This window comes from Lepidochelys kempii, chromosome 4 (genome assembly GCF_965140285.1).
Source record: "Lepidochelys kempii isolate rLepKem1 chromosome 4, rLepKem1.hap1, whole genome shotgun sequence".
NCBI lineage: Eukaryota > Metazoa > Chordata > Testudines > Cheloniidae > Lepidochelys > Lepidochelys kempii.
Window position 1 is genome coordinate 136,073,325 of NC_136383.1, and position 26,002 is coordinate 136,099,326.

The following is a 26,002-nucleotide window of genomic DNA, read 5'->3' on the forward strand; positions in this document are numbered from 1 at the left end:
CCTGACAAATGCCATTCGCACAGGTTCACTGGAATTTATTAGGCTTGCTCCTGCAATCTCTGAACATTCTGTCTCCATTGAGTGTGCGCTAGGAAATTACGTAGAGAGGAATGTTTAAGGCTACAAAAGTTTTAAAAATGCTAGAAGTAAAGTTGCCAATGCAACTTTAGTTCAGACACCTTGCATGTATACATTATAGATGTCTTTAGTTACATGACTACATTCCGTTTGCTCTACAACAGGGGTCTCAAACTCAAATGACCACGGGGGCCACATGGGGACTAGTACATTGGCCTGAGGGCCGCACAACTGCCCACCCCCACTCCACCCCTGCCCACCCTTTCCCTGTCCCCATTCCAACCCCTTACTGAAACCCCCACCCCAACTCTGCCCTGTCCCTGCCCCCAGGGGGTGCAGGGTGCAGCAGGGGGCTGAGGGCAGGGGGTTGGGGTCCAGGAGGGGTGTGGGGTATGGCAGGGGGCTCAGGGCAGGGGGTCGGGGTGCAGGAGGGGTATGGCAGGGAGTTGGGGTGCAGGAGGGGTGTGGCAGGGGGCTTAGGGCAGGGGGTCAGGGTGAAGGAGGGGTGTGGGGTGCAGCAGGGGGCTCAGGACAGGGGGTTTGGCTGCAGGAGGGATTCGGGGGGCGGGTCCAGCCCGACACGCACTGGGGGCAGGGCAGACTCCCTGCCTGCCTGCCTGCCCTGCCCCCGCACCGCTCCAGGAAGCAGCTGGGACCTGCGGGGGCAGGGGCACAGGGGTCTGTGTTTTGCCCTGGCTGCTCGGGGCAGGTACCTGGAGGAGCAGCTAGGGCAAAACACAGACCCCTGTGCCCTCTCTCCCACAGGTCCTGGCCGCTTCCTGGGGCGATGCGGGAGCAGGGCAGGCAGGGAGCCTGCCCTGCCCCCGGTGCGCGCCGGGTCGGAGCTGCTCTAGGTAAATGCTGTGGGGGGCAGGGGTGCAACGGGGAGCTGGCGGGCCGCAGGAAATAGCCCCGCGGGCTGCGTGTTTGAGACCCTTGCTCTACAAGAATCTTGTCTCATTCAGTGTGCAGGCAGGCTGGAAAGTGAATAAGGCAAAAGGCTGTGAGAAGAGCTGGTTTCTCTCTCTTGCTGAGCCACACATTTTTAATATGATGTTTGGCAGTGTTCTATCGTGTGTATACCTCAGGGACCTGAATTAAGATTGCTCTACCAATTATGAGCCTTTGCATGACATTGCTTGCTTGTGCACTTTCATCTAGATGTGCATCACTATTCTGCACCTGGCTATCTATTGAGTGGACCCTGCCAGTCTGATAGATTTGTGTGGTAGTTCTTTGACATACAGAAATGGGGGGACTAGATCTTAAGTACTCTTTGTAATTTAAAGAAAACTATTCCCACTTTTTGCTCTGCACAGCAATCTGAAAGCTCACATGGAGAGACAAGAGTGTATATAAGTGGCATTTCTGAGCCAACTGCTGACTGCAGCCAGTTAACTGAAAAGTGACAATTTGTGACTACTGCAGTAGGGCAGCCCAGTGGTAAAATATAAATCAATTTTCATCTCAACTGAACATCAGAAGTAAGCTGGTTCTTGTAAAATATAGTGCAAATACATTTGCGCCATAAAGTTGTGGGGCTCGGCTAGTAAGGTAAGGCAAGCAGGAAATAAATCAATCCTCTTGCATTGGTCTCCCACACTGATGTAACAAGTGATGCCATTTTTCAACAGCATAGCCCTCAACAATAGGTCAGAAAATCCAATTTTAATGAAAGCTTTATTTTGACCATTTATTCTTAGTGAGAAGTATTATTGTGGGGAAACTCTTGGTTTGGTGCAAGCTACTTGTTTACAAAATTATAAAGCTGCATTCTATATGGATGTATCCGATGAAGTGAGCTGTAGCTCACGAAAGCTTATGCTCAAATAAATTTGTTAGTCTCTAAACTGCCACAAGTACTCCTTTTCATTTTAGATAAATCAGTGTTGCAGCTATTCATCTGATACCCTTTCTGATTGCACTATTCAGATTTGTCAACTTTCCGAGATGATTAAATAACTTCCACCCTGCAACCCCCATATACAGACTCAATAACATCCCAGGCTGCCCCTCATATCCACAAAACTAACTCATTAGTCTACTTGAAATCCCTCCTTCAAACTTTTTCTTTCGGTGATACCTACAAAAAGCTTGACAACAATTAGGCTGCTGGTGTGCTGAGACCACTGCTTATCATACTGACCAATATTGTCTCGTTTCCTTGTATTCCCCTGTACTTCCTTGTCTCCATCTGTTATCGCAAGTCTGAAATTTACATTGTAAGCTGTCTTGCTCTGTGTCTGTACAGCACCTAGCACAATGAGAGCCATGTCTAGAGTTCTTGGGTACTATGGTAATCAAATAATAAATAATTTATTATTGAGCACATTACAAGTGTGCTCTGTATAGTGCATGGCCTTCCTATTTCCTTCTTAGTTCCATTAAAAATGTTAGTATTTAATGTAAAGATCATATGCAGTTAGAGTCTTGACTTCAGCCTAGCCCTGTGTACCTGCTCAACAGTTGCAACAAGATGAAGCAGTTGTATTAACATTTCTTAGATTTAAAGTCAGATACTGGTCACAGAATTTGGATGAAGACAGCAACTCTGGAATTGACTCTTTTCATTGGACTGCTAGAACTAGTGTTGATTTGACCATTAAGGCAGTGTTTGAGGGGTATGCTTTTTTGGAGCTGCAGCACACTTAACCAGCCTATCAGTCCTGTTGTGTCGCTTCTTCCCTATGCTTTGCAAACATGGGATAGCATGATCAACATCAAGCTCTGCTGTTGAGACTGACCATTGCATTTAGGGCCTTTTCCGAGGTGCTAGCCACTGAGAGAGGAGGGTCATCTGGCTAGTAAGAGTCAGTTGGGAGCCACTGGCTAGAGCTGCCCTTTCTAGGAAGTGTTGTTTTCAGGCACAAGATGGCTTGGTCAACAGTGAGTAAAGCACATGAATTTGGACTCTGGCTTTGTCTGCACTCAAAATGTAGGTCGACCTAGTTATTTTGGTCAGGGGTGTGAAATTCATGCCTCGGACTGACATAGCTAGGCACAGTTGCCAACCTTCATGCCATAAATAAGCACCCTGACTTTCACAATAAGCCAAAAATCAAGCTAATCTCATTTCAAAACAAGGACAAAACAAGCCAGTCCCCAAGAACCCCAACACTCTATGTGAATAGATCCTCCGAGCGTTCAGTGACTGTGGTGGGCCTGCTGTGCACCCCTGACTCTCTCCCTGCTTGCCCCACCTTGCCCTTGCTTGCCGGGAGCTGATCAAAAAAAAAAAAAAAAAAGCCACAAGCTGCAACCCAAACAAGCAACAAGCTACAAGGCAAACACTAGCCAACAAGCAACTCACAAGCCAATTAAGTCAAAAACAAGCCCAGTTTCTGCGTATTTTCTCGGGTTTGGCATGTCTGTAACTAGGTCAACCTAATCCCTAGTGCAGATGCAGCTGCAAGTATTTCTACACTGGAAACAAAAACAACCCCAAAAAAAACCTGCAGCAGCAAATTTGTGAGCCCAGCTCAACTGACTTGGGCTCACCCTCCAGGCTTAAAAATAGCAGTGTAGAGCTTGAGTTCCAGCCCAAGTGGGAATATCTACACTGCTGTATTTAGCCTCGTAACGCAAGCCCAAGTCAGTTGACCTGGGAGCTGAGACTTGCTGCCATGAGGGTGATTGTGTTTTGCAGTGTAGATGTACCCTCTGTTGATGGAAGAACCCATTGACTTAACTAACTTTGGGGAGACGATGTTCCTACGCAGGTGGAAAAAGATGGAAAAATCCCCTACATCGGTGTAGGCTGTGTCTATATTATGAGGTTATGGTGACATCGCTATGCCAATATAGTCTCTGTAGTGTCTACTTACCTTCACATTAGTATATGTAGGAGCTCAGTTGTACAAGATATTGGTTTATCAGTCTTCATCCAAGGTATATGGTTCAAGCCATTACAAGAGGAATAGCTCTGTGCACATATAATATGACTGATTCCAGGACCGGGAATTCATGGTAGTGATCATTGAAGTAGTCTGTGAACTCACTTTAGCATGAGAACACCCCAGTCATTTTTGCTGTCTTGCAGAAAGCTGAATTTGAAGTTTCCAGAGTTATCTGGTGCTGCTTCACATGATGATTAAAACCAAGAATTAATCAAAGGACTCACACAGCCACTGTCACCCTAACATCTTATTGCCTCACAATCCTTAATGTATTATTTATCCTCACAGCACCCCTGGGAGGTAAGGAATTCCCCTTTTTTTTTACATGGGGATTGAGGTACATAGTCTAAGTGGCTTGCCCAAGGTCACACAGGAAGTCTGTGGCAGAGCAGGGAATTAGACCTGTCTCCCCATAGTCCCAGGCTAGAGTCCTAACTATCGGATCAGGTCAGGCGATGCATTCTGAATCTCCAATACTGGGAAATGCTGACCAAAAATTCTGGGCCACAGTGCCAGAAATCATGTGTATACAAGGCAATGGTTCTGAGCAGTCATGGTTGTCTAAATCTGTAAGGAGGAACCAGAATGAAAAAGAACCAACAGATGAGCCTCCTAGTAGTATGGCCAGAAGAACACACAGCTAATGTTTCTGCAGTTTCTGCATACTGGGAAATGTAAACATTACAGATTGGCAAGTCAGAACTCTGATCTTTAGAGGAGAGCACAAACCTTCCTCAGAAGGTTCAACTGGAAGTTTGGCCTCAGGGTACGTCAGCTCAGCAAAGAACCCGTGACTGGCTGTGACCGCTGACTTGGGCTTGCGGGCTCAAGCTGCAAGGCTGGGTCATTGCAGTGTAGGCTTCCAGGCTCGGGCTGGGGCCTCGCCTTCTGCACGTGATTTCTGTTGAGCCCAAGTTGGCTGGCACGGGCCAGTTGCAAGTTTTTCTTTGCTGTGTAGACATACCCTTTTATTCAGATACACTCACTTTTTGGTGCTATTTCTATCCTCTACATCTGTTTCAGTAAAGAAGATCTTGACGCAATTATCAAGAAAGATTTTTTCCTGTTCCCTATTTGCTATCAGTTGTTGACAGTATACTGTGAATGTGTTATACTTTTAAAGCACACATTTGGGCAAAAGACACAGGTTTTAACTGTTTTAAGAAGCATTGCAACAAGTAACAGTCATAGCATCTTGAGAGGAAGAACACAGTTACCTGCTTTCCCTACCAAAAGCTGTAAAGGGCCAAAATTAATACTTTAAATAACTGAAGAATATTTAAAAATGTTCAGGTGATAAGCTGACAGAAATGCAGGCACTTAGAATTCTGGCCATGGCTTCATGTTACTGTTTGCACTCTCCAAAGTCAAACTGAATTCGTGCCTCATAAAAATGGCAGAAAAGCAAGCTATGGGGGAGGAAATAAACAGAGAAGTACGTAAATGCCACATGCAGCTTATTTGCTGTTTGGATGCTTGTTTTATCTGTTTGAAAACCCTGAGACTTGGAAACCCTGCCAATCTTATCAGCCTTCTGTTCTATCATTTTTCATTGATTTGTTTTGGCACTCAGGTTTTGTTTAAATATAAATTAAGGTAGCCTGAATCTCTGCTTGGACTACTGCCCTTTTCAAAATACTGTGTTGTCCCGTAGACTTAGAAAATATATAGTATGTAGTGTTCTCACAGTTATTATGTTACTGTTTCTGACAGGACAAGCTTTCTTGCTTGTTTAAATAAATCTTTTGAATTTTCAGTGAATTCAAAACTTCAGTACCCTGTTTCCTGTTAGCGTGTGTTCTCCAGTTCATTTTACGCTTTTGCATATGTTAACTGAGCTGTACTTTCCCTTTTTAGATAGTACTTAAAGAGGGCCTCCTGTTCGAAATATCATTGCTAGCTTCACTTTTTGTTGTCAGCCGGAATCTGAGAGGACTGTGAATAGAAGGGCTCTAATGGTGCAAATTGCCTATGCTTTAAAAATTGCTGGGTATGGGCAAAAACCTAAATTTGGCATGTCCATAGTTTGGCATGTTCCTAGTGGAAGACAAGGTGGGAACGGCAGCAGGATTCATGTGTTGTGAATGAATGTATGGGAAGGCTGAGTTGGGCTTCAAGACATCAAAAATGCTGCATATTCTTATATGAAAATTGAAATAGTTAAATATCTTTTAAAAAGTTAAATATCTTTCAGAAATATAAAACTATTAATACATTATATTAAATGAAATGCTAGCACCCTATTACAGTTCTTATAGAATTACAATTAATGTACGTAATTTATTCTTTCGTAATTATACTCTTTCCATTTTGCCTGTAATGGCAGTTAGGGATAATTAATTTATAACATCCTACAGGAATTATATTGTTCCAATTTGTGTGTAGTTGTTTTCATAATATGTGTGTCAGAATATTAAGTACAATATGAGTCACACATTTAAGTAATCTTAATGAATCAGTTACTCTTCCCGTATTTTTCATGAATGTATTGAACTTTATGCTGCTTAATTGACGTGCAGACTCAAGCATTTTTGATGAATTTATAAAAAACAGTTACCTACCTTTTGCAAATGTTGCTCTTTGAGTGTGTTGCTCACGTCTGTTCCGATCTACGTGTGCGTGCACCCATATGCGTGGTTATCAGAGATTTTTGCCTTTGGGGTATCCGTAGCATTGGCAGTAGTGCCTCTTTGAGTACCGCGCTTATGCGCTGGTGTATCAGGCATCCCCGACCCTACGCCCTCTCAGTTCCTTCTTGCCAGTAACTCTGACAGATGGGCAGGAGGGTGGATAATGGAATGGACACGAGCAACACCTCTCGAAGAACAAGTTACGAAAGGCAGGTAACCGTTTTTCTTCTTCGAGTGCTTGCTCATGTTGCTTCCAATCTAGGTGACTCACAAGTAGTGCCAGTGGAGGTGGGCTCACGGTTTACGGTCTTGCAGCTTGCAACACTGGCCTGCCGAAGCCAGCATCATCCCGGGCCTCCTGGGTAAGCGCATAACGGGACATAAACATGTGGACAGACAACCAGGTGGCAGCTCTACAGATCTCTTGAATCGGCACCTAAGCCAAGAAGACCACAGGTGATGCTTGCGCTCTAGTCAAGTGCGTTTTGACTGTCACCAGGTGAGGTACACTCACAAGCGCGTAGCAGTATCGGATGCAGGCTGTGATCCAGGACAAAATCTTTTGAGCAGACACTGGGCAACCTTTCATCCTGTCTGTCACCGCAACAAACAGCTGTGCTGATTTACGGAACTGCCATGTCCTGTCGATATAGAAGGCCAGCGTCCTCCAGACATCCAGGGCATATAACCTGCACTCCTCTTCGGATTTATGGGTCTTCAGAAATAAGACTGGTAAGAAAATGCCTGGCTGGTATGAAACTGGGAAACTACCTTGCCCAGGAATGCCGAATGCAGCCACAACTGGACCGTATCTTTGTAGAACACCCTATAGGGTGGTTCTGACATAAGTGCCCTGATCTTAGAAACTCTGCGGGTGGATGTAACTGCCACCAGGAACACAACTTTCCAGCAGAGAAGCTGAAGAGAGCAGGAAGCCAAAGGTTTGAAGGGAGGCCCCATGAGCCTGGACAGCACGAGATTCAAATCCCAGGGAGGGACAGGGTCCCAGACATGAGGGTAAAGACACTCCAGACCTTTCAAGAACCAGGACAGAATGTCATGATCGAAAACGGACCTGCCTTAGAAATGGGGGGTGGAAAGCTGAAATAGCGGCCAAGTATACCCTGATCGATGACAGGGACAAACCCTGAAGTTTGAGGTGCAGAAGATAATCCAGGATAACCTGCAGCGAGGCCTGCTCTGCCAGGATGTGCCGATCCAAAGCCCAGCACGTAAATCTTTTCCACTTCACCAGGTAAGTCACTCTGGTGGAGGGCTTTCTGCTACCCAACAAGACCTGTTGCACCCAGATCAAGCATTCCCGCTGTTCCGCGTTCAGCCATGCAGTAGCCATGCTGTCAAGTGCAATACCTCCAGGCTCGGGTGCAGGAGATTGCCGTGGTCCTGGGACAGCAGGTCCGGCCAGAGACTGGCTACCGAAAGGTCCAACAGCGTGCTGAACCAGTGCTGCTGAGGCCACTTGTGGGCTATCAGGACAACCTTCGCCCTGTTCTGTTTGATCGTCATGAGTTCTCTGTGGATCAACGGCACCGGCAGGAAGGCGTCCATCAGGGCCCCTGACCACGGGAGCAGGAAAGCAACTGACAGGGAATCCCTGTCCATCCCCTGGAGTGAACAGAACAACATGGCATGTCCTGTTTTGGCAGGATACAAACAAGTCCCCCTGGGGAGTTCCCCACTTTTGGAAGATCATAGTGGCTGCCTCCAGATGGAGCGACCGCTCGTGGCGAGACGAGAAGGTCCTGCTGAGGCAAACTGCTAGCACATTTTTGGTCCCAGGCAGGTGCGTGGCTCTCAGACGAATGGCATGCCTCACACAGCGGTCCCAAAGGCCGAGAGCTTCTTGGAAAAGGGCTGACAACCTGGCTTCACCCTGCTTGTTGATATAATACATGGCGGCGGTATGTCCGTGAGGACCTGCACCACCTTGCCCCTCGGGTGAGACAAGAAAGCCTGGCAGGCCAGGCGAACCGTCCTTAGCTCCCTAACATTGATGTGAAGGGCCAGATCATCCCGCAGTCTGTGGCCCTGAGTGCTGAGCTCGCCCAGGTGCTCCCCAGCCCAGGTCCGAAGCATCTGAGACCAGGGTCAGCAACAGAGACAGGACCGCAAAGGGAACATCCTCCAACACCGACCCAGGGTTTAACCACCATTTGAGGGATGACAGAATGTGATCTGGCACCCTGACTACACAGTCTACATGGCAGGGGGTGATGAGTCCCAGTCATCGAGATATGGGAAGATCTGGACCCCTCGATGTCGTAGGTAAGTGGCCACTGGTGCCATACATTTTGTGAAGACACTTGGAACCGATAAGAGGCCAAAGGGGGGAGTGCAGTAAATTGGAAATGGCGTTCACCCACTATGAAACGGAGGAAACATCTGTGGCCTTGGAATATGGAAATAGGCATCCTACAAATGGAGGGCAGCATACCAGTCTCGCTGATCCAGGGAGAGGATGATGGAGGCCAGGGAGACCATGTGAAACTTCAACTTCTTGAGAGACTAGTTGAGGCATCGCAGGTCCAAAATGGGTCTGAGGCCCTCTTTTGCTTTCGGGATTAGGAAATAATGGGAGTACATTCCTTTCCCCATCATGTCCCAAGGGACCTCCTCCACTGCCCCCATGCGCAGGTGGATCTCGACCTCTTGAACAAGGTGTTGCTCGTGAGAAGGGACCCTGAAGAGGGACGGAAGGAAGGGGTGCCCAAAAAGTGCAAGGTGCAACCTTGAGACACTATGTCCAGCACCCAACAGTCCAAGGTGACTCGGAACCAGGCCGAAAAAAAGACGGTTGAGGAAAGAGTGGGGTGGATCCTGGAAGGTGACTGGGATGTCACTCTTGACCGCACCCTCAAAATGAGTGCTTGTGGCCCCTGAGGTGATTTGCCGGTGCAGGCTGCACAGGTGAGTGGGAGGAGGAAGGACGACGGCGGCTGAAACTAACCTCTCTGTCCCTTCTCCTTGCAGACCTTGGGCGAGACCGCCAAGGCCTAGGCGGTGAGGGTGGCTGGAACTGTTTTCTTGCAGGCTGCGGTGAACGCATGCCCAATGAGCAAGGGAAGAGGCCTGTGGTCTGAAGCCAGAAGCTGCTCTTCATAACCACTGCTGACGCTATCACCCTAGCCACGGAGTCAGCCATGTCCCACACTATCTGGAGGGAGCACCGAGCTGCCATGGTGCCCTCCTCTATGAGGGTGCCAAATTCCTGGGCCAAGCCCTGAGGGAGGGACTCCTTGAATTTACGGAGGGAGACCCATAACTTACAGTTGTATCTCCCTAGGAGGGCCTGATGGTTTGCCACTAGTGCAGGCTGGCAGTTGAATAAATTTTTCTTCCAAACAGGTCCAATCTTTCGACCTCTTTATTTTTGGGGTCGAGCTGGTACGGCCTTGTTTCTTTTTCATTGGCCCCAGAGACCACCAGCGAGCCTGGGGGAGGGTGGGTGTAAGGTATTCAAACCCTTTGGCAGGACAAAGTATTTCTTTTCGTCCCTTTTTGAGGTGGGAGGGAGAGATGAGGGGGTTTGCCAGATGGTCTTGGCAATCTTGAGGACACGGTCATGCACTAGTACTGCAACATGGGCCGGGGTAGAGGCTGACAGGACATTTAAACAAGGGGTTTGCCTGCTCAACCATGTCCTCCTCTTCCAGGCCCAAGTTCTTGGCTGCCCGACAAAGCAGGGCCTGATGTTCTTTAAAATTGTCCAGTGAGCTTGCTTTTGAGGGTCCCGCAACCGCCTCATCCGGGGATGATGATTGCACTGCCAGGGGAGGCCCCAGGGCATCTTCCGCCACAGGGGAGGCTTAAGGGTGGGCACAGTTTCCTCTGTCTCGACCTCCGAGCATGCCTCATGCACCAAGTCCGGTGCCATTGGTGCCTACAGCTGTTGCTCCAAGGCGGCAGCCAATGAGCGGCATGGAGGGGGATTCGCTATAACCGACACTCTCCACGCACTCCAATAAGGCCACTGTGCTGGCCACTGGCCATGCTGCCAAGTCGGCACTGTGGACGTCCACGTGGCCTTGGGTACCCATTCGCGCTGGTGCAGCTAGGTGAGGGGCTGAACAGAGCTTCCGTGCCGGAGGAATCTCCTTCCAGTGACCATGGTGGGGCCATCGACACCTGACTTTGTTTGCTGACTGACACCGTCGGAGAACGGTGCTCAGAGAGGGGATTGTTGCTGGTATCGAGGGGACTGGTGACACGATGGGGAGCACTCCCACGAGGCAGGTGACCGGGACCTGTGGGAGGGTGAACGGTGTTGGTATTACGGCGATCTAGGCGATCTGCATCGAGATGGCGGGACTGCGATCGCGGTGCTGATGACCAAGGGCGCGCCCCAGAGGGTCTGGACTGCAACTCTGGCGACCTTTGGTGCGGAGGTGGAGAGCGCTCCTTCCTCTCGAGAGATCAGCGGCACTCCACTACCCTCTGAGAGCTCTTCTTAGTGGCTGGCTTGCTCTCTTGGGGAGCCTTTGCTGGTTTCTGAGGCACGTGCTGCATCGGTGGTGTGGGTGGAGGCCTTTGCTCTCTCAGCGCCGGGGGAGCTTGTGAAGGCATCGGTGCCGTCAGGGGTTCAGGTCCCAGGCTGCTCCCAGGTCTTGGAAGGGCCCCGACTAGGGAGGCATGGACATATGGCTCCGGAGTGGCCGGGCAGCCTGAAGTAGGTCCCTTGCCTGATGACCCAGGGCCCTTCTTGCCTGGTGCAAGGGAACCATGCTTCCTGACCTTTTTTTTGCACACCACCGACAGGGAACGGTGCCAGGCGTGCACAGCGCGCCGAAGTACTCGGCGAGTCCTGGCGGGATGGCACAGAAGCCGGCCAAAGGGTGGACTCCATGAGACAAGCCCGTAATCGAATATCCTGCTCCTTCTGCATGCAGGGCTGAAAGGTTTTACAAATTTGGCTCTTATCTCCAACATGTGATTCCCCTAAGCACTTGAGGCAGCTGCTATGGGGGTCACTTACAGGCATAGGCCTGTTACAGTCCAGCAGGGCTTAAACCCAGGAGACCGGGGCATGCCCGGCCTGGGGCAAAGTCCCCACTGGGACCTTAACTGCTAACTGCACTTAACAACTACTTAACACTAACTACTATAAACAAACTATTTACAAGGCCCTAAGGCTCGAAGTCAGTAAGATGAAAACGGCTAGCCCGTGCAATGCAAGGAAAGGTGCTCCGACTAACCATGGGTGGTAAGAAGGAACTGAGAGGGCGTAGGGTCGCTGGCGCCTGATCCATAGGGTCATGGCGCCGACCCATGAGCACAACACTCAAGGGGCGCCACTGCCATCCCTACAGATACCACAAAGTCAAAAAACATCCAACGTCCGTGCACGTGGGCGTGCACACAGCAAGATTGGAATGGTCATGAGCAAGCACGTGAAGAAGAGCTTTATTTATGGCTTTTATTACTCAAAATTAAATAAGAATGTAAACATAAGCTAAACAAATATGTTTATAATACTGTTTACAAAGTTTAAATGAACGGATTTCAATTTAGAGATTTTAACTGATGGAGTGAAAAACAATCTCAGTAAATCAGTGTTTGGACATAGTTATTCTATTCTTTTTAAACTTATTTTAATTCTCTCCAGTACTGAGGTGCTGATTGTGATACCAGCCCACAACTAAAGATCCTTATCCTCGTGCAATGCTGATTTGTCAGTCAAACATTGCATCAATCTAAATCTATAAAATGATCCACGACAGTTAAACTAAAAGTGATTCTAAAAGTGATTAGAAATTCCAGCTATTACTTAAATACTGAAATTTCAGTTCAAAATTGCCTTCCTAGAAAGTATTTCATAGCCAAGCCCTTTCCTTATGTGCACTCACAAAGTACACTTAATGATTCAAAGCTATTTCAAATGTCTTCTGAAATTCACCAGTAGGGGTAACCACATGTCACTTTTAATCTTATTTTACTGTAAGATCCTACTGTAATCAAATGAAAGGTATACTCTTTAATTTTTAGCTTATATCTCATTAAAATCCAGTTTTCATGTATCTGAAAAGCAGTTTGATGGGATACTGCAAGTAACTGGGTTTTCAAAAAATTGCGATAGTTTGTATTCTTTCTTTCAGCTATCTTCTCACTAAATGTAAACAGATTCTACTAGTAGTGCTATGTTGAACGGTCTGGTCCCATTGCTCTTAACCATTTATTAATACAAAATTATTTTTAGGCATCTACAGGGACACTAGTTTGTGAAGGACTCCATGGTCAGGACTCCATAGTTAAGACTGAGTTCCATTTTGCACATATAACCTCTTTGTTTCACATGGGAAAAGACAGTGAATCCTCCCCAGAGGTACAGCACTTACTTTTTTAAAGTACAGAATGAATTTTCTAACAATTTATACGTAGATCCTTTAATTAGTTTGAATTAACATTAATAAAAAACTGAATCCATTAAAAAATTTAACATATCACTTTTGTTTGTCCTGAATGAGTTTAATTAAAGTATAACACACACACACTTCAAACTTTCCATATAGTTAAAATTAATTAAATCTTGAGTACAGTCTGTATTCAAAGAAATTAGGCTGCACTTGAGCAAAGTTATTAATTGTTGTTGTATCTAATTATGATGATGATAGGCTACAGATGGGGTAATGTGAACCGGACAGGGTGTTTTCAACGTGTGAGAAGTAAATTATGGAAGTCACCTGAGACTTTTTACCCTTTTTACAAGGTGCAAACTCCCCTGTTGCGTCCTTCCAAAATATAAACTCTGCCAAGTCAATGAAGAAACCACACGTACTAGGTCACTTTGATTGCACCAGAGGAAGCTGACTTTTCTCTGTTACCTAGAACTTATCCATCTTTTTGATTTTCACTTGAATCCCTTATTCAGACTCCTGTCTCTGGCCATCCTTTTCTAGTCATGGCCTAGAGAGAAGTACCTCAATTCTGTTATCACAGCTGGTTTACAGCTCTGGAATGCACATAAGCATCTCAGTTTTTTTCTTGGATCCATCCTGCACTGAAATGGCAGAAGCTTGTTTTTAATCTATAAATACCACTTCGGTCTGTTTTAAAGGAAGGTCTAGGCCCAGTCATTTGTCCTCCATTGTATTTAAAAGAGGTTCCTACCACTTGTTTAATTTTGTTTACTTGTATTTCAGTTGCAATAGTCTTTGACTTCCAGCATGCAGTAGCCTGACAGTGATTCTTTCAGGAGGATTGTTTGCATGTCCAGTTTCTCTTTCTGCTTCTAGATTCCTTGTTCTATAAAAGCTTTTAGTTTAAAAATTTACTGTTTTGTCCTATTATCTCATTAATATAGTTTGTATTGTGAATGTATGACGTTACCGCTAATGTTTCAGTATCTTAGACAGACAAGGTAACTGAGGTAACATCTTTATTGGACTAACTTCTGTTGGTGAGAGAGACCAGCATTTGAGCTTACGAAGAAGAAGAAGAAGAAGAAGAAGAAGAGTTGTGTGTAAACTCGAAAGTTTATCTATCTCACCAACAGAAGTTGGTCCAATAAAGATATGACCTCACCCACCTTGTTTCGCCAATATCCTGGACCAGTATGACTACTGCATATTAGTATCTTAGATATTACATAACATAACACTACATAACAAGTATGTTACTTAGTTACTGTCAATTCCTGTTTCTATAATATATCAGGAGCTTGAAATTATTTGATTTGTTTGAAATTATTACTATTCCTATCTTGGTATCTGTTTTAAAGAAAACATAGATTTAGCCCTCTGAGCTTAAAATGTAAAGTGCAGCCCACAATATGTTTGCTATCCTTTTTAACTGGAAAACTCAAGTAGACTGTTGGGCACTGCATTAAAATTAAATTAAAAATACAGCTTGCCGAATCTTCCCGTCATACATAGGCAGTAGGATTGAAAGAATGGGATCATATAGTCTGCAGCTTTCAGTGCTGTTGGGTACAAGCTTTCCAGCAAAATAGAAAGTATACCATTATGCACTCCAAAGGAGATTACAGTGTATTTGTAAACAAATGGTTCTGGCCTTCTACTATACCAGTTGCAATATAATACAGTTATTTAAAGCAAATATGGCAACAGACTATGTTTCTGGAAAAAATAATAAACAACTGGTTATTTGTCTGGTATTCATAGTATTCAACCTGTAGCTAACAGTAGGAATAAGTTAAAATTGATACCAGTATTGTTATGATGTATAATTTAATGGGAAAATAGAAACGATGCTTTGAGACAGACTCTATAAAAATGAAAAGCTTTGCTGGATAAACTGCCAGTTTCCGTTTAGTGTTGGAAAAAGTTCCAATTGTTCATGAAAGAGTTAATTTCCTGTTGTGGTGCTGGGATTGATAGTCAGAGGAAATAGGAGGTACCTGGAAAGAATTTGTGCAATATTAGCAATCACAAGTTGCCTTTCTGTTGGCTTGCCTTCCCTTTGCTTTGTTGTTTTTAACCAGACTCTCTAATCTCTCCTTTTGCCTCTAACCACCTCCCAATTTCCTGTTCCTTTCTTCCTTCTGTGTTTTGTCCAAAAAATTGGGTTGTTTTTCACTTTTCTTTTCAGTTTGAGTGGCTTGCAGGAAAGTGGGTTAAAATGAATGCCATAGTTGTTTTTACAGTATCTATTATCTTCTGTGTTTCATGCCTTTTTGCTGCTCTTGGTGTAAGTTACTTATTCAAGAAGATCTTACTTTAAGAGTATTATTTCAATGAGGGCAAGCAATTCTGCTTGCTTTTGAACTTTTTAGTATTTATTGTACTTCATTGGTTAATATGTCTGCAGTAATTCAAAATATTCTACTTTAGCTTGTATGCTGCTTCTTATTTGTGAGTATTGTAATCATTTTGGATTTGGAGCTTTTCAAAGATGATTACCATGTTCTTTTGCCTCATTTACCAAAGTGATATATTCCTGGATTGTAACTGGAAGAGCTGAAGAATTTGTTTTGTTTTTAAAAAGAAATTTGGATGAAGCATTTCAAACCTTAATCTGAGGTCTGTTTCTTCTTTGTCAGAATACTACTTAATAGTTGTTTTTAAAAAATCAACATGGTGTACATTTGAAGAAAATGAAGCAGTATTTCATAGTAATTGTTGATCCCAGCAGCAGTGTAATGATGAATTTTGGGTATAAATTACCTGCCAGTGAAGTAACAGGAAAACATTTGCTTTTCTTTTTCAGATTGCTTTCTCACAGCACAGCAACTTTATGGACCTGGTACAGTTCTTTGTGACATTTTTCAGGTACTTTTCATTTTAGGCAGATAAATGTTTCAACTGTTTTAAGAAAGCTCCTTTTATCAATACACTGATTTATAGTTTATTAAAGTTAAACCATCATCTTTATCTAACATTTAAGTCTAGTGAATTGAAAGTAGTACTATTAACATTTAAAATATTTTTTCTTGGTAAGGTTAAATTAGAGAAATTTAGTTCGATCACGTCAGTGCAAGTGCTCACCATCCTCTGAATAAAGTGAGCCCTTATCGTAAGTGTGAAACAGGTTCATGATGCCATAAGAATGGAAACAACAGAAGTAAAATAATATTCTGTTTCTTCTTCCATTCTTCAAAAGGGTGTTCTTTACAAGAACATGGGAAGACTCCAGAAGTGATGAAAATTGGGTCCTTAGGATTTCATAAACTGATGTGCTGGACTTTCTAATTGTAGGGACTGTTAATATTTCATAACATGACAATAATATATATACTACTTTCAAGTAAACATTTCAAAGTGCCTTATGAACATTAAAGCCTCACAATCCTTTGTGAAGTAGATAAGGATTATACACGTTTTACTCATGAGTAAACAGATAAAGAAATGGTATCTTGCCTGAGCTTTTACACACATTCAGTGTCAGAAGAGGTCATAAAACCTAAGAGCACTGAGTTGGCATTTCATGAAGATCACTTATCACAGCTCCTCTATCAAACTTTTTTTGTAGCACTACATCTTAAAATAGTGCTGTGAGGACACTTTACAGTGGATGCTTGTTTACAGCAACACCTTGTAAGAGTGACGGCTGCTTGTGAGCAACATTTCCCCTGGGAACACTTTCCCTACTGTGAATTGTTGACACTCCCCATAACAGCAACGGTCGCTTAGGCGCAACGTAGAAAAAGGGCACCGATATTTTCCTGCTAGTAAGCATCTACTGTATATGGTTTACTTCCTGTCTGATTCATGTTGATATGGGGTAAAATCTTGTTCCCATTGAAGTAAGTGAGGGTTCTTCTTCAAGTAGTGTCCTTGAGGGTGCTTCACTTCATGTGCCTCTCATGTGCCTTGATTGGAGATTTTCTATTAGTAGTGTCTGTTCGACCTGTGCATGCACACTATACAACTTCGCCGCGCTCCCAGGGCATATAGGGCTGCACGGGCAAATCGCCCTCAGTTTCTTCTCTCCAACCTCTGCCTGAGATGGAGCTCTAGCGTGCCTGCCTTGTGTGTGCCTCAGTGTGTTCTGCAGTTTAGTTCAATGTTTCTAGTTAGTGTTAGTTGTTAGAATAAAATCAGTTAGATGTGAGAGGTTTCATTTTTTTTTCCCCTGCCCCTCCTTTTTTACCCCCTCCCCCACTTTTTTCTGGTGAACTCATTTGGTCTGGCTAGGTATGCCCGGCTCACCAGGTGTCAAAAGCTGCTTCTCTTGTTGGGCGGCTGTCCCAATCAGCAACAGACACTCTAAATGTATCCATTGTGTTGGGAGAGTCCCATATCTCCCAAAATTGTAACTTTTGCCTGGCTCTAAAATCTAGAGCTCAGATGAACTGGAAGACCAAACTGAAGCTGCTGCTGATGGAGCACTCCCTTCGACCTCCTTCCGAGTCAGGTCAGCAGACCACACATTTTCCACCTTCCCTCCCCCTGCCATTCATCTGTCTTCAGACTGTGTCCCTTTGGCTAAGGTCTTGCCTAGAAGGGGGAAGATCTCTGAGGACTTAGGGAAGGTTCCAAAGCAGGGGAAGGAGCCAGCTCCCAAGAAGTTCTGATCTCCTTCTAGGTTTATGGTGTTGGAGGCCTCAGTCTCTCAACTCAGTACTTTCATGGCGGAAGACTCTCTTCCTCCAGTACCAGTGGAGCAGGGAGACCGCAGAGCACGTCAGAGAAACATAACGCTGTCAGATCCCCAGTACCATCCGCCTCCAGATCAGCACCATCTATTTCAGACTTACCAATGGTGCCTTCCCACATGGCTCTCTCAGTACTGTCCAGGGAGGTTGAAGTGCTTCAGGTTGGGGGGCTGTCTATAAGCAAGGACTGGCCTGTTTCCCGTGCACATTGGTGGAAGCACTCTATGTAGAAATCCCATCTGTTATTTCGACCTTCAGGAGGAGTCCACGCAGAATCCTTCTTTTTCTATTGTTGTTAGGAAGGTTTCTGTGGGTTAGTATTCTGTTCAGAGGTGTTGGAAATATTCCTTGAGTCGGAGACATTGAAAGTAGGATTCTAGGTCGCCACAGAACTGTATCATGTTCGTGGGGGTGGAGGGGCATGAAGGACGATTCCTCACTCTCACAGATCTTGGGAGACAGGCCAGTCCTCACTTACAGACAGCTCCCCAACCTGAAGCAAATACTCACCAGCAACCACACAACAAAAACACTAACCCAGGAACCTATCCTTGCAACAAAGCCCGTTGCCAGCTCTGTCCACATATTTATTCAAGGGACACCATCATAGGACCTAATCACATCAGCCACACCATCACAGGCTCGTTCACCTGCACATCTACCATTGTGATATATGCCATCATGTGCCAGCAATGCCCCTCTGCCATGTACATTGGCCAAACCGGACAGTCTCTACGCAAAAGAATAAATGGACACAAATCAGACGTCAAGAATTATAACATTCAAAAACCAGTCGGAGAACACTTCAACCTCCCTGGTCGCTCAATTTCAGACCTAAAAGTGGTCTTTCTTCAACAAAATAACTTCAAAAACAGACTCCAACGAGAAACCGCAGAACTGGAATTAATTTGCAAACTGGACACCATTAAATTAGGCTTGAATAAAGACTGGGAGTGGATGAGTCATTACACAAACTAAAAACTATTTCCCTATGCTAATTTTCCCCCTACTGTTACTCACACCTTCTTGTCAACTGTTTGAAATAGGCGATCCTGATTATCACTACAAAAGTTTTTTTTCTCCTGCTGATAATAGCCCACCTTAATTGATTAATCTTGTTAGAGTTGGTAGGGCAACCCCCATTTTTTTCATGTTCTGTGTGTGTATGTATGTGTGTGTATGTATATATTTGTCTTCCTACTGTATTTTCCACTACATGCATCTGATGAAGTGGGTTTTAGCCCACAAAAGCTTATGCCCAAATAAATTTGTTAGTCTCTAAGGTGCCACAAGTACTCCTCGTTCTTTTTGCTGATGCATACTAACACAGCTACCACTCTGAAACTTTGCATTTACAATGGACCCAAAAGATACTTACACTGAATTCAATATGGACTCCCAAGGATATCCAGGAAATTGCCATATCGACCACACTGGGGTCTATTCCCAGCTCTGCCACTGACCTGTTGTGTGACCTTGGTCAGATAATTTCTCCTCTGTTTCCCCTGCTCTGTGCTTCGGTTTATCATCCTGTCCTGTCTTGTCTATTTCGACTATAAGCTCTTCAGGGCATGGATTCTCTTTTATGAGTATGTACACTGCCATGTACAGTGGCACAACAGCTGGACTGGGGCCTCTAGGCACTACTGTAGCACAGATTATAAAAGTTATCAATGTTGAATATTCCTTTGAGCTTTACAGCACATCCTGTATTTATCTTGTTAGGTTTTAAGTGACACAGGCTTTCTGAGTTGTATATTGCCAAGCACATTGGCAGACCTTAGGTATTATTTGCAGAAATTAAGCAGTACCTAAACAAAGTTATGAACAATTTTTGTATCTAATTTTATGCACACGTGTGTTAGGATATTAGGTTTTAGAACTCTATATACGGAAGTACAGCGCTATTTTACTGATTGCCTAACTTCTTTCAGGGTCTGTCCAGCTAAAAATGGCTTGGTTCGAATGTTTCATACTTTGCTTAGCCTATGCATAGATTTTAATGTATGTAACTAATTTTTAAAAATTAGCCATACTGTGTGGTACATCAGTGCATTCTTTACATAAGAATGTCCATACTGGGTCAGACTGGTGGTCCATCTAGCCCAATATTCTTTCTTCCGACAGTGGCCAATACCAGGTGCTTCAGAGGGAATGAACTGAACAAGTAATCATCAAGTGATCCATCCCGTCGCCCATTCCCAGCTTCTTGAAAACAGAGGTTAGGGACACTTCAGAGCATGGTTTTGCATCCCTGCCCATCCTGGCTGATAGCCATTGACGGACTTATCCTCCATGAACTTATCCAGTTCTTTTTTTTAATCCTGTTATAGTCTTTTGTGGATACAGACTAACATGGCTACCCCTCTGATACTTGTTATAGTCTTGGCCTTCACAACATCCTCTGGCAAAGAGTTCCACAGGTTGACTGTGTGTTGTGTGAAGAAATGGTTCCTTTTGTTAGTTTTAAACTGCTGCCTATTAATTTCATTTGGTGACCCCTAGTTCTTGAGTTATGAAAAGGAGTAAATAACATTTCCTTATTTACTTTCTCCACACCAGACATGATTTTCTAGACCACTATCATATCTCACCCCCTTTAGTCATTTCTTTTTCCAAGCTGAAAAGTCCCAGTCTTATTAATCTCTTCTCATCTGGAAGCTCTTCCATACTCCTAATCAGTTTTGTCACATTGGAATTGGAAAAGGTACAGAAGAGTGTATCTTTTTTGAGATGGGGCGACCACATCTACACACAATATTCAAGATGTGGACATACCATGGATTTATATAGAGGCAGTATGATATTTTTTGTCTTATTATCGATCACTTTCCTAGTGATTCCCAACATTATGTTAGCATTTTTGATTGCTGCTGCACATTAAGTGGATATTTTCAGAGAACTATCCACAATGACTCCAAGATCTGTCTTCAGTGGTAACAGCTAATTTAGATCCCATCATTTTATATGTATAGTTGGGATTATGACAGGTTTCAGAGTAACAGCTGTGTTAGTCTGTATTCGCAAAAAGAAAAGGAGTACTTGTGGCACCTTAGAGACTAACTAATTTATTTGAGGATGAGCTTTCGTGAGCTACAGCTCACTTCATCGGATGCAGTGTACATTACTTTGCATTGATCAAGTTTCCAAGTCTCATACCGCCATGCATGTGTTAAACTGTGCAAGGCAGGGCAAGGAGATGCAATAAGAGACAAGAACTCTGTAATTTCAAAGATCCCAGTAGGATGGGGAATCAATTACTTTGCCCAACTCCAAATCTCAACTCAGCTTATGAAGCAACAGGGAAACCTGCAGAGCCCAAAAGCTCTACAGGGCAAGCAAAGTCACAGGTTGGTGGAAGCCAGTAATCCACTAGAACATCCATACTCCAGAGACTAGTGTTACCTAGGGCTGGCTGGGACTAAATTCTGCTCTGGGCCGGTACTTAATTTCCTTTTTTATTTAACAACCAAGTTCCTCTCCTTCAAAAGATCTGGAGCTTGAAGTTCAGTGATTCTGAATGCCTGCAGCTTCCTTTGCTATCAGTTGGAGTTAGGGCCCTCAACACCTTTGAAAATCAGGTCCAAGTTTGCTAGTTAACTTTACGGTTATTATTCCATACAATAGCTTTTTATTTTAAGCTCCAAAAATGTCAGCAGATAAAGGTTGAGAAAAATGGCTCTTACTGGCTCATTAATATTTCATTATAATTGAAACTGTAAGAGAAATGATATTCTAACCACTGTTAACCTTTTGTAAAACCAAATGAATTGCAAGGAAACTTTTTCTTCCCCTCTCCTTCCCTTCCTTTGCATAAGCTCTTTAATTTTTACTTTGCACAAATCCTGCTGTTTTCTTCCCTCAAAGTTTAAGCTATTGAAAGGTTTTTTTGTATGCACAGACTGTGGTCTTAAAAAAGTGTCAATTTTTTTCTTCAAAATCTATTCCTCCCCATTCCCACTTCACTAGTAATTTTTGTAACAGTATGCAAAATGGTTTTGTACAAAAGGTGTTATAAGGAGCCTTCAGTCCCTACTAATCTCATGCCACCTACATTTGATCTAATTTCCTATTATCTTTTTACTAGCATCCTGTGTTTCTCCGCAGGGATCGGTTCTGGTTCTGTTCAATATCTTCATCAGTGATTTAGATAATGGCATAGAGAATACACTTATAAAGTTTGCAGATGAGATCAAGCTGGGAGGGGTTGCAAGTGCTTTGGAGGAAAGGATTAAAATTCAAAATGATCTGGAGAAATGGTCTGAAGTAAATATGATGAAATTCAATAAGGATAAATGCAAAGTACGCCACTTAGGAAAGAACAATCAGTTGCACACATACAAAATGGGAAATGACTGCCTAGGAAAGAGTACAGCGGAAAGGGATCTCGGGGTCATAGTGGATCACAAGCTAAATATGTGTCAACAATGTAACACTGTTGCAAAAAAAGCAAGCATCATTCTGGGATATATTAGCAGAAGTATTGTAAGCAAGACACAAGAAATAATTCTTCCACTCTACTCTGTGCTGATTAGGCCTGAAGTGGAGTATTGTGTCCAGTTCTGAGTGCCACATTTCAGGAAAGATGTGGACAAATTGGAGAAAGTCCAGAAAAGAGCAACAAAAATGATTCAAGTCTAGAAAACCTGACCTGTGAGGGAAGCCTGGAAAAATTGTGTGTTTAGTTTGGAGAAGAGAAGACTGAGAGGGGACATGATCACAGTTTTCAAGTACATAAAAGGTTGTTACGAGGAGGGAGAAGAATTGTTCTTCTTAGCCTCTGAGGGTAGGACAAGAAACAATGGGCTTAAATTGCAGCAAGGGAGGTTTAGGTTGGACATTAGGAAAAATTTCCTAACTGTCAGGGTGGTTAAGCACTGGAATAAATTTCCAAGGGAGGTTGTGGAATCTCCATCATTGGAGATTTTTAATAGCTGGTTAGACAAACACCTGTCAGGGATGATCTAGATAATCCTTAGTCCTGCCATGAGTGCAGGGGACTGGACTAGATGACCTCGCGAGGTTCCTTCCAGTCCTATGATCCCTCCTTAAAGCCTGCTGGTTCCAGGGATATTTGCTACCGTTTCTCCCCAGTTTCATCATAGTCTTCTCTTTCTTGAGCTGGCATTCTGTGTCTTTTCACGGATTTGAAATCTTTAGGGGAAGGATTGTGTTTTTGTTTGTAAAGCTCCATATAAATTTATGTTGCTATGGAAGTGATTATCCATATTAATTCTGCTTATTTTGTTTTGAGGAAGTGGCTAATTTGATTTTAATTTCGGGAATCACCATTGGGGAAGTAGTGTGTATAGTGGCACAGTAGCTGAGGAGACACTTTTAGGTACTATATAGTGGTCTGCTTATTGTAAGCATTTTCCAGTTGTTTTGGAAAGCAGGGATATGTCACATTACAATAATTCAGATCTCCTAGAGTCCTGCAGTAGATGTTTTCTTTGATATTCTTTGCTTATCCATTGACGTATTTTATAGTGCCTATCACTATATGTCACTATATGTTACTATTTATAAAGATCACACAAAATCCAATCTCAAATCCATTTTTCTGAGAAACAGCTGAGCTCATGTCGCTCTGGTCATTATTTCTAGACACATCAGAAACAGCAACCAACGAGACTCTAAAAATAATATAGGTACACTGATTCATGAACAATCTGAAGCCAGATCTCCCTAGTATCATCTCAGAAGACTTCTCGCCTGCATATGCAGCCAAACATGTTGTTTCTTCCCAAAGTGCAGTCTCTCCTGGCTGGGGCGGGGTTGGACTAGATGACCTCCTGAGGTCCCTTCCAACCCTGATATTGTATGATTCTAGTCACTGTCAGACACGGTCCATCGCTATGCTCAGCACCTTAACCACCTTGTGTCTTGCACAGACTTGAATCCCACAGGTGAGAGAAGCAGATTCTCCTAACAGTATGAAGACAATCCCCACACATGATAGAGACAAGTGACAGTCATTAGCATAGAACATTTGAGATAAAGCAGTGAGGCTTCTCTGTGTGTTTCCAAACCCCACAAGTTCTGACAAAGCAGTCAAACCTATGCAGTTGAGGAGCTGACCTCCATTACTCTAACTTCTCCTTCACCCTTGAGTCCTTGGCTCCTCTTTCCTATTGTAAGGGCCACGCTGCCACTCCCAGCTCCGATTCACCTCAAATATCCATTTCCTTCGCTCTTGCTCTTGCGCAGTCATGTGTCTGGAAGAAATCTCATGACCATGCTGACTTCCTCCACTACAAATTTGTTCTCTCTTCCTTTTGGTTCTGCCATCTTCAGAGCCAAGTCACACTGCTTCTCACTCTCTTTGAATTCCGTGCCTGTAATCCCAACCAGTTTTTACCACCTTTGACTCTTTCTTCAAACCCACTCCCCTACCCCCAGTTTTGTCTCTCAACAGGATCTTACTGATCTCTTCAAATTGAAATATGACAAGATCTTCCCAGATATGGGAAATCTGTCCGTACAACTTATGAATTCTGGCTGATGTTATAAAGTTATGAAACTTGTTTTATCATGGAATGCCTCTTTGTGGCTGTGGAATCCATTTTCTGCTGACAAGGTTGTAAGCACGTCTCTCCTGTAACAAATACAAAAGAGCATTGTTAACTTTGACTGGTGAGAAACCTGAGGCAAGAAAATGCACATAAATCTTTTTCACACTTTCTCTCCTCCCCTGCTGTCATAGGCACAGAAGTTTCTCCTTTGGGCTCCTGCTAGCCCTTCCATTTGCTCTAATGACCCTATGCCATCTCATCTCCCTCATCCCACTTTCATCCCCTCCTTACCCTCTCTTCTTCCTCTGATTTTTACCCTTTTAATACAAACATGCTTTAATCTCTCACATAGTAACAGCAACAAAAATCCTTGACCCCACTTGTCTCCATCTACTGCAGCATCTCCCTTTCATCTCTGCATTCATTGCACACACTACCAACATTATTGTCTGGTGTTCCTCTCCTCCAGTTCCATCTTAGACTCATTCCCATCCAGCTTCTGCCCTTTGCACTCCACTGAAACTGCTCTCACTAGTCTGACATCTTTCTGTTAGCCACCTTTGACACGTCAGTCACATTCTTTTTCTTGGAATTTGTCCTACCTCATTTTTTGAGATTCAGTCCTCCTCAAATTCTCCTGCTTCTCTGATCGTTCCTTCAGTATGTCATTTGGCCAATCCTCCTCATCTATCTCAAACCTTTTGTGGGAATTCCCCACACAATTCGTTCTTGGTCCTCTTCTCCCGCTACACATTGTCTCTGGGCAATCCATCCACAACTAATAGTCTCTGGTGCTGATGACTTTCAGATCTACCTCTTCACACCAGAACAATTTCCTGTCCAAACTAAAATCTCTGCCTGCCTTTCAGCTCCTCACCTTCTGAATGCCCAGCTATCAGCTTCAGGTCAGCTGGCCAAAACAGAGTTCTTAATCTCTACATACACCCTTTCCTTTTTGAGTCACTGTAGGTAATGTGATATTCCTCCTTGTCATTGAGTCTCATGACCTTGGCATCATCTTCAACATGGACCCCACTTTAGATCCTCACATTCAGTCTATCTCCAAATCTTTCTATTCTTGCTGCACAATATTTCTAAGAAAACAGCCTTTCCTCTCCATCCACATAGCTGAAACTCTTTTCCAACCTCCGCTCACCTCATGTTTCAACTACTGTGTAACATCTTCTTCTCTGGTTTGACAAATGCAGTCTTACCCCATAGCTACTCATTCAGAATCCTGCTGCAAAACTAAACTTTCCTGGCTCATGGCTGACCACATCACATCGCTCTTTACATCCTTCCATTACATCAAACACAAACTGTTTATCTTCCCATGCAAGGCCCACCGCAGCATTTCTACCCTACCTATCATTTCTCATATGCTGTTGAGAGGTCAATTCCTACCTCTGATCAGCCCAGAATGCAAGCCTCCATCACCCCCTTCCACTTGTTTGAAAATTTAACAAGTGTGTTCATCCTTTCTCCTATGTTGTCCCTCATGCATGGGGATTATTCCTTGTAAGGTTCTGCAAACTACCTTACTATCCTCCTTCAAATATCTTCTTAAAACTCTTCCTCTGCAGCAAAGCCTATAAAGAAAAAATACGTAGTGGGTGAGCTGAGACCAGCACCTATCTACAATGTGTGGGAAAATTGCTGCATTATCATGGGGGACTTCAGTTTGGGTACTATAAGCGGGAGGTCTCATGCTGCCAGTACTAAAACATCCTTGGAATTTTTAAACATAATGGATGACTGTTTCCAAATTCAAAAAGTGTTACAGCCAACACTGGGGAATTTTGTCTATATTAG

General features: G+C 43.9%; 1 protein-coding gene across 1 annotated transcript in view; it reads left to right on the forward strand.

Annotated features, from left to right (window-relative positions):
• The window catches only part of ATRN (attractin), a 276,680-nt gene that overhangs the window by 184,551 nt on the left and 66,127 nt on the right, over positions 1 to 26,002 (forward strand). Inside the window, exon 25 of the mRNA XM_073342975.2 lies at positions 15,788 to 15,849. Coding sequence (XP_073199076.1) covers positions 15,788 to 15,849 — 62 coding nt within the window. The remainder of the gene's footprint in view (positions 1 to 15,787; positions 15,850 to 26,002) is intronic.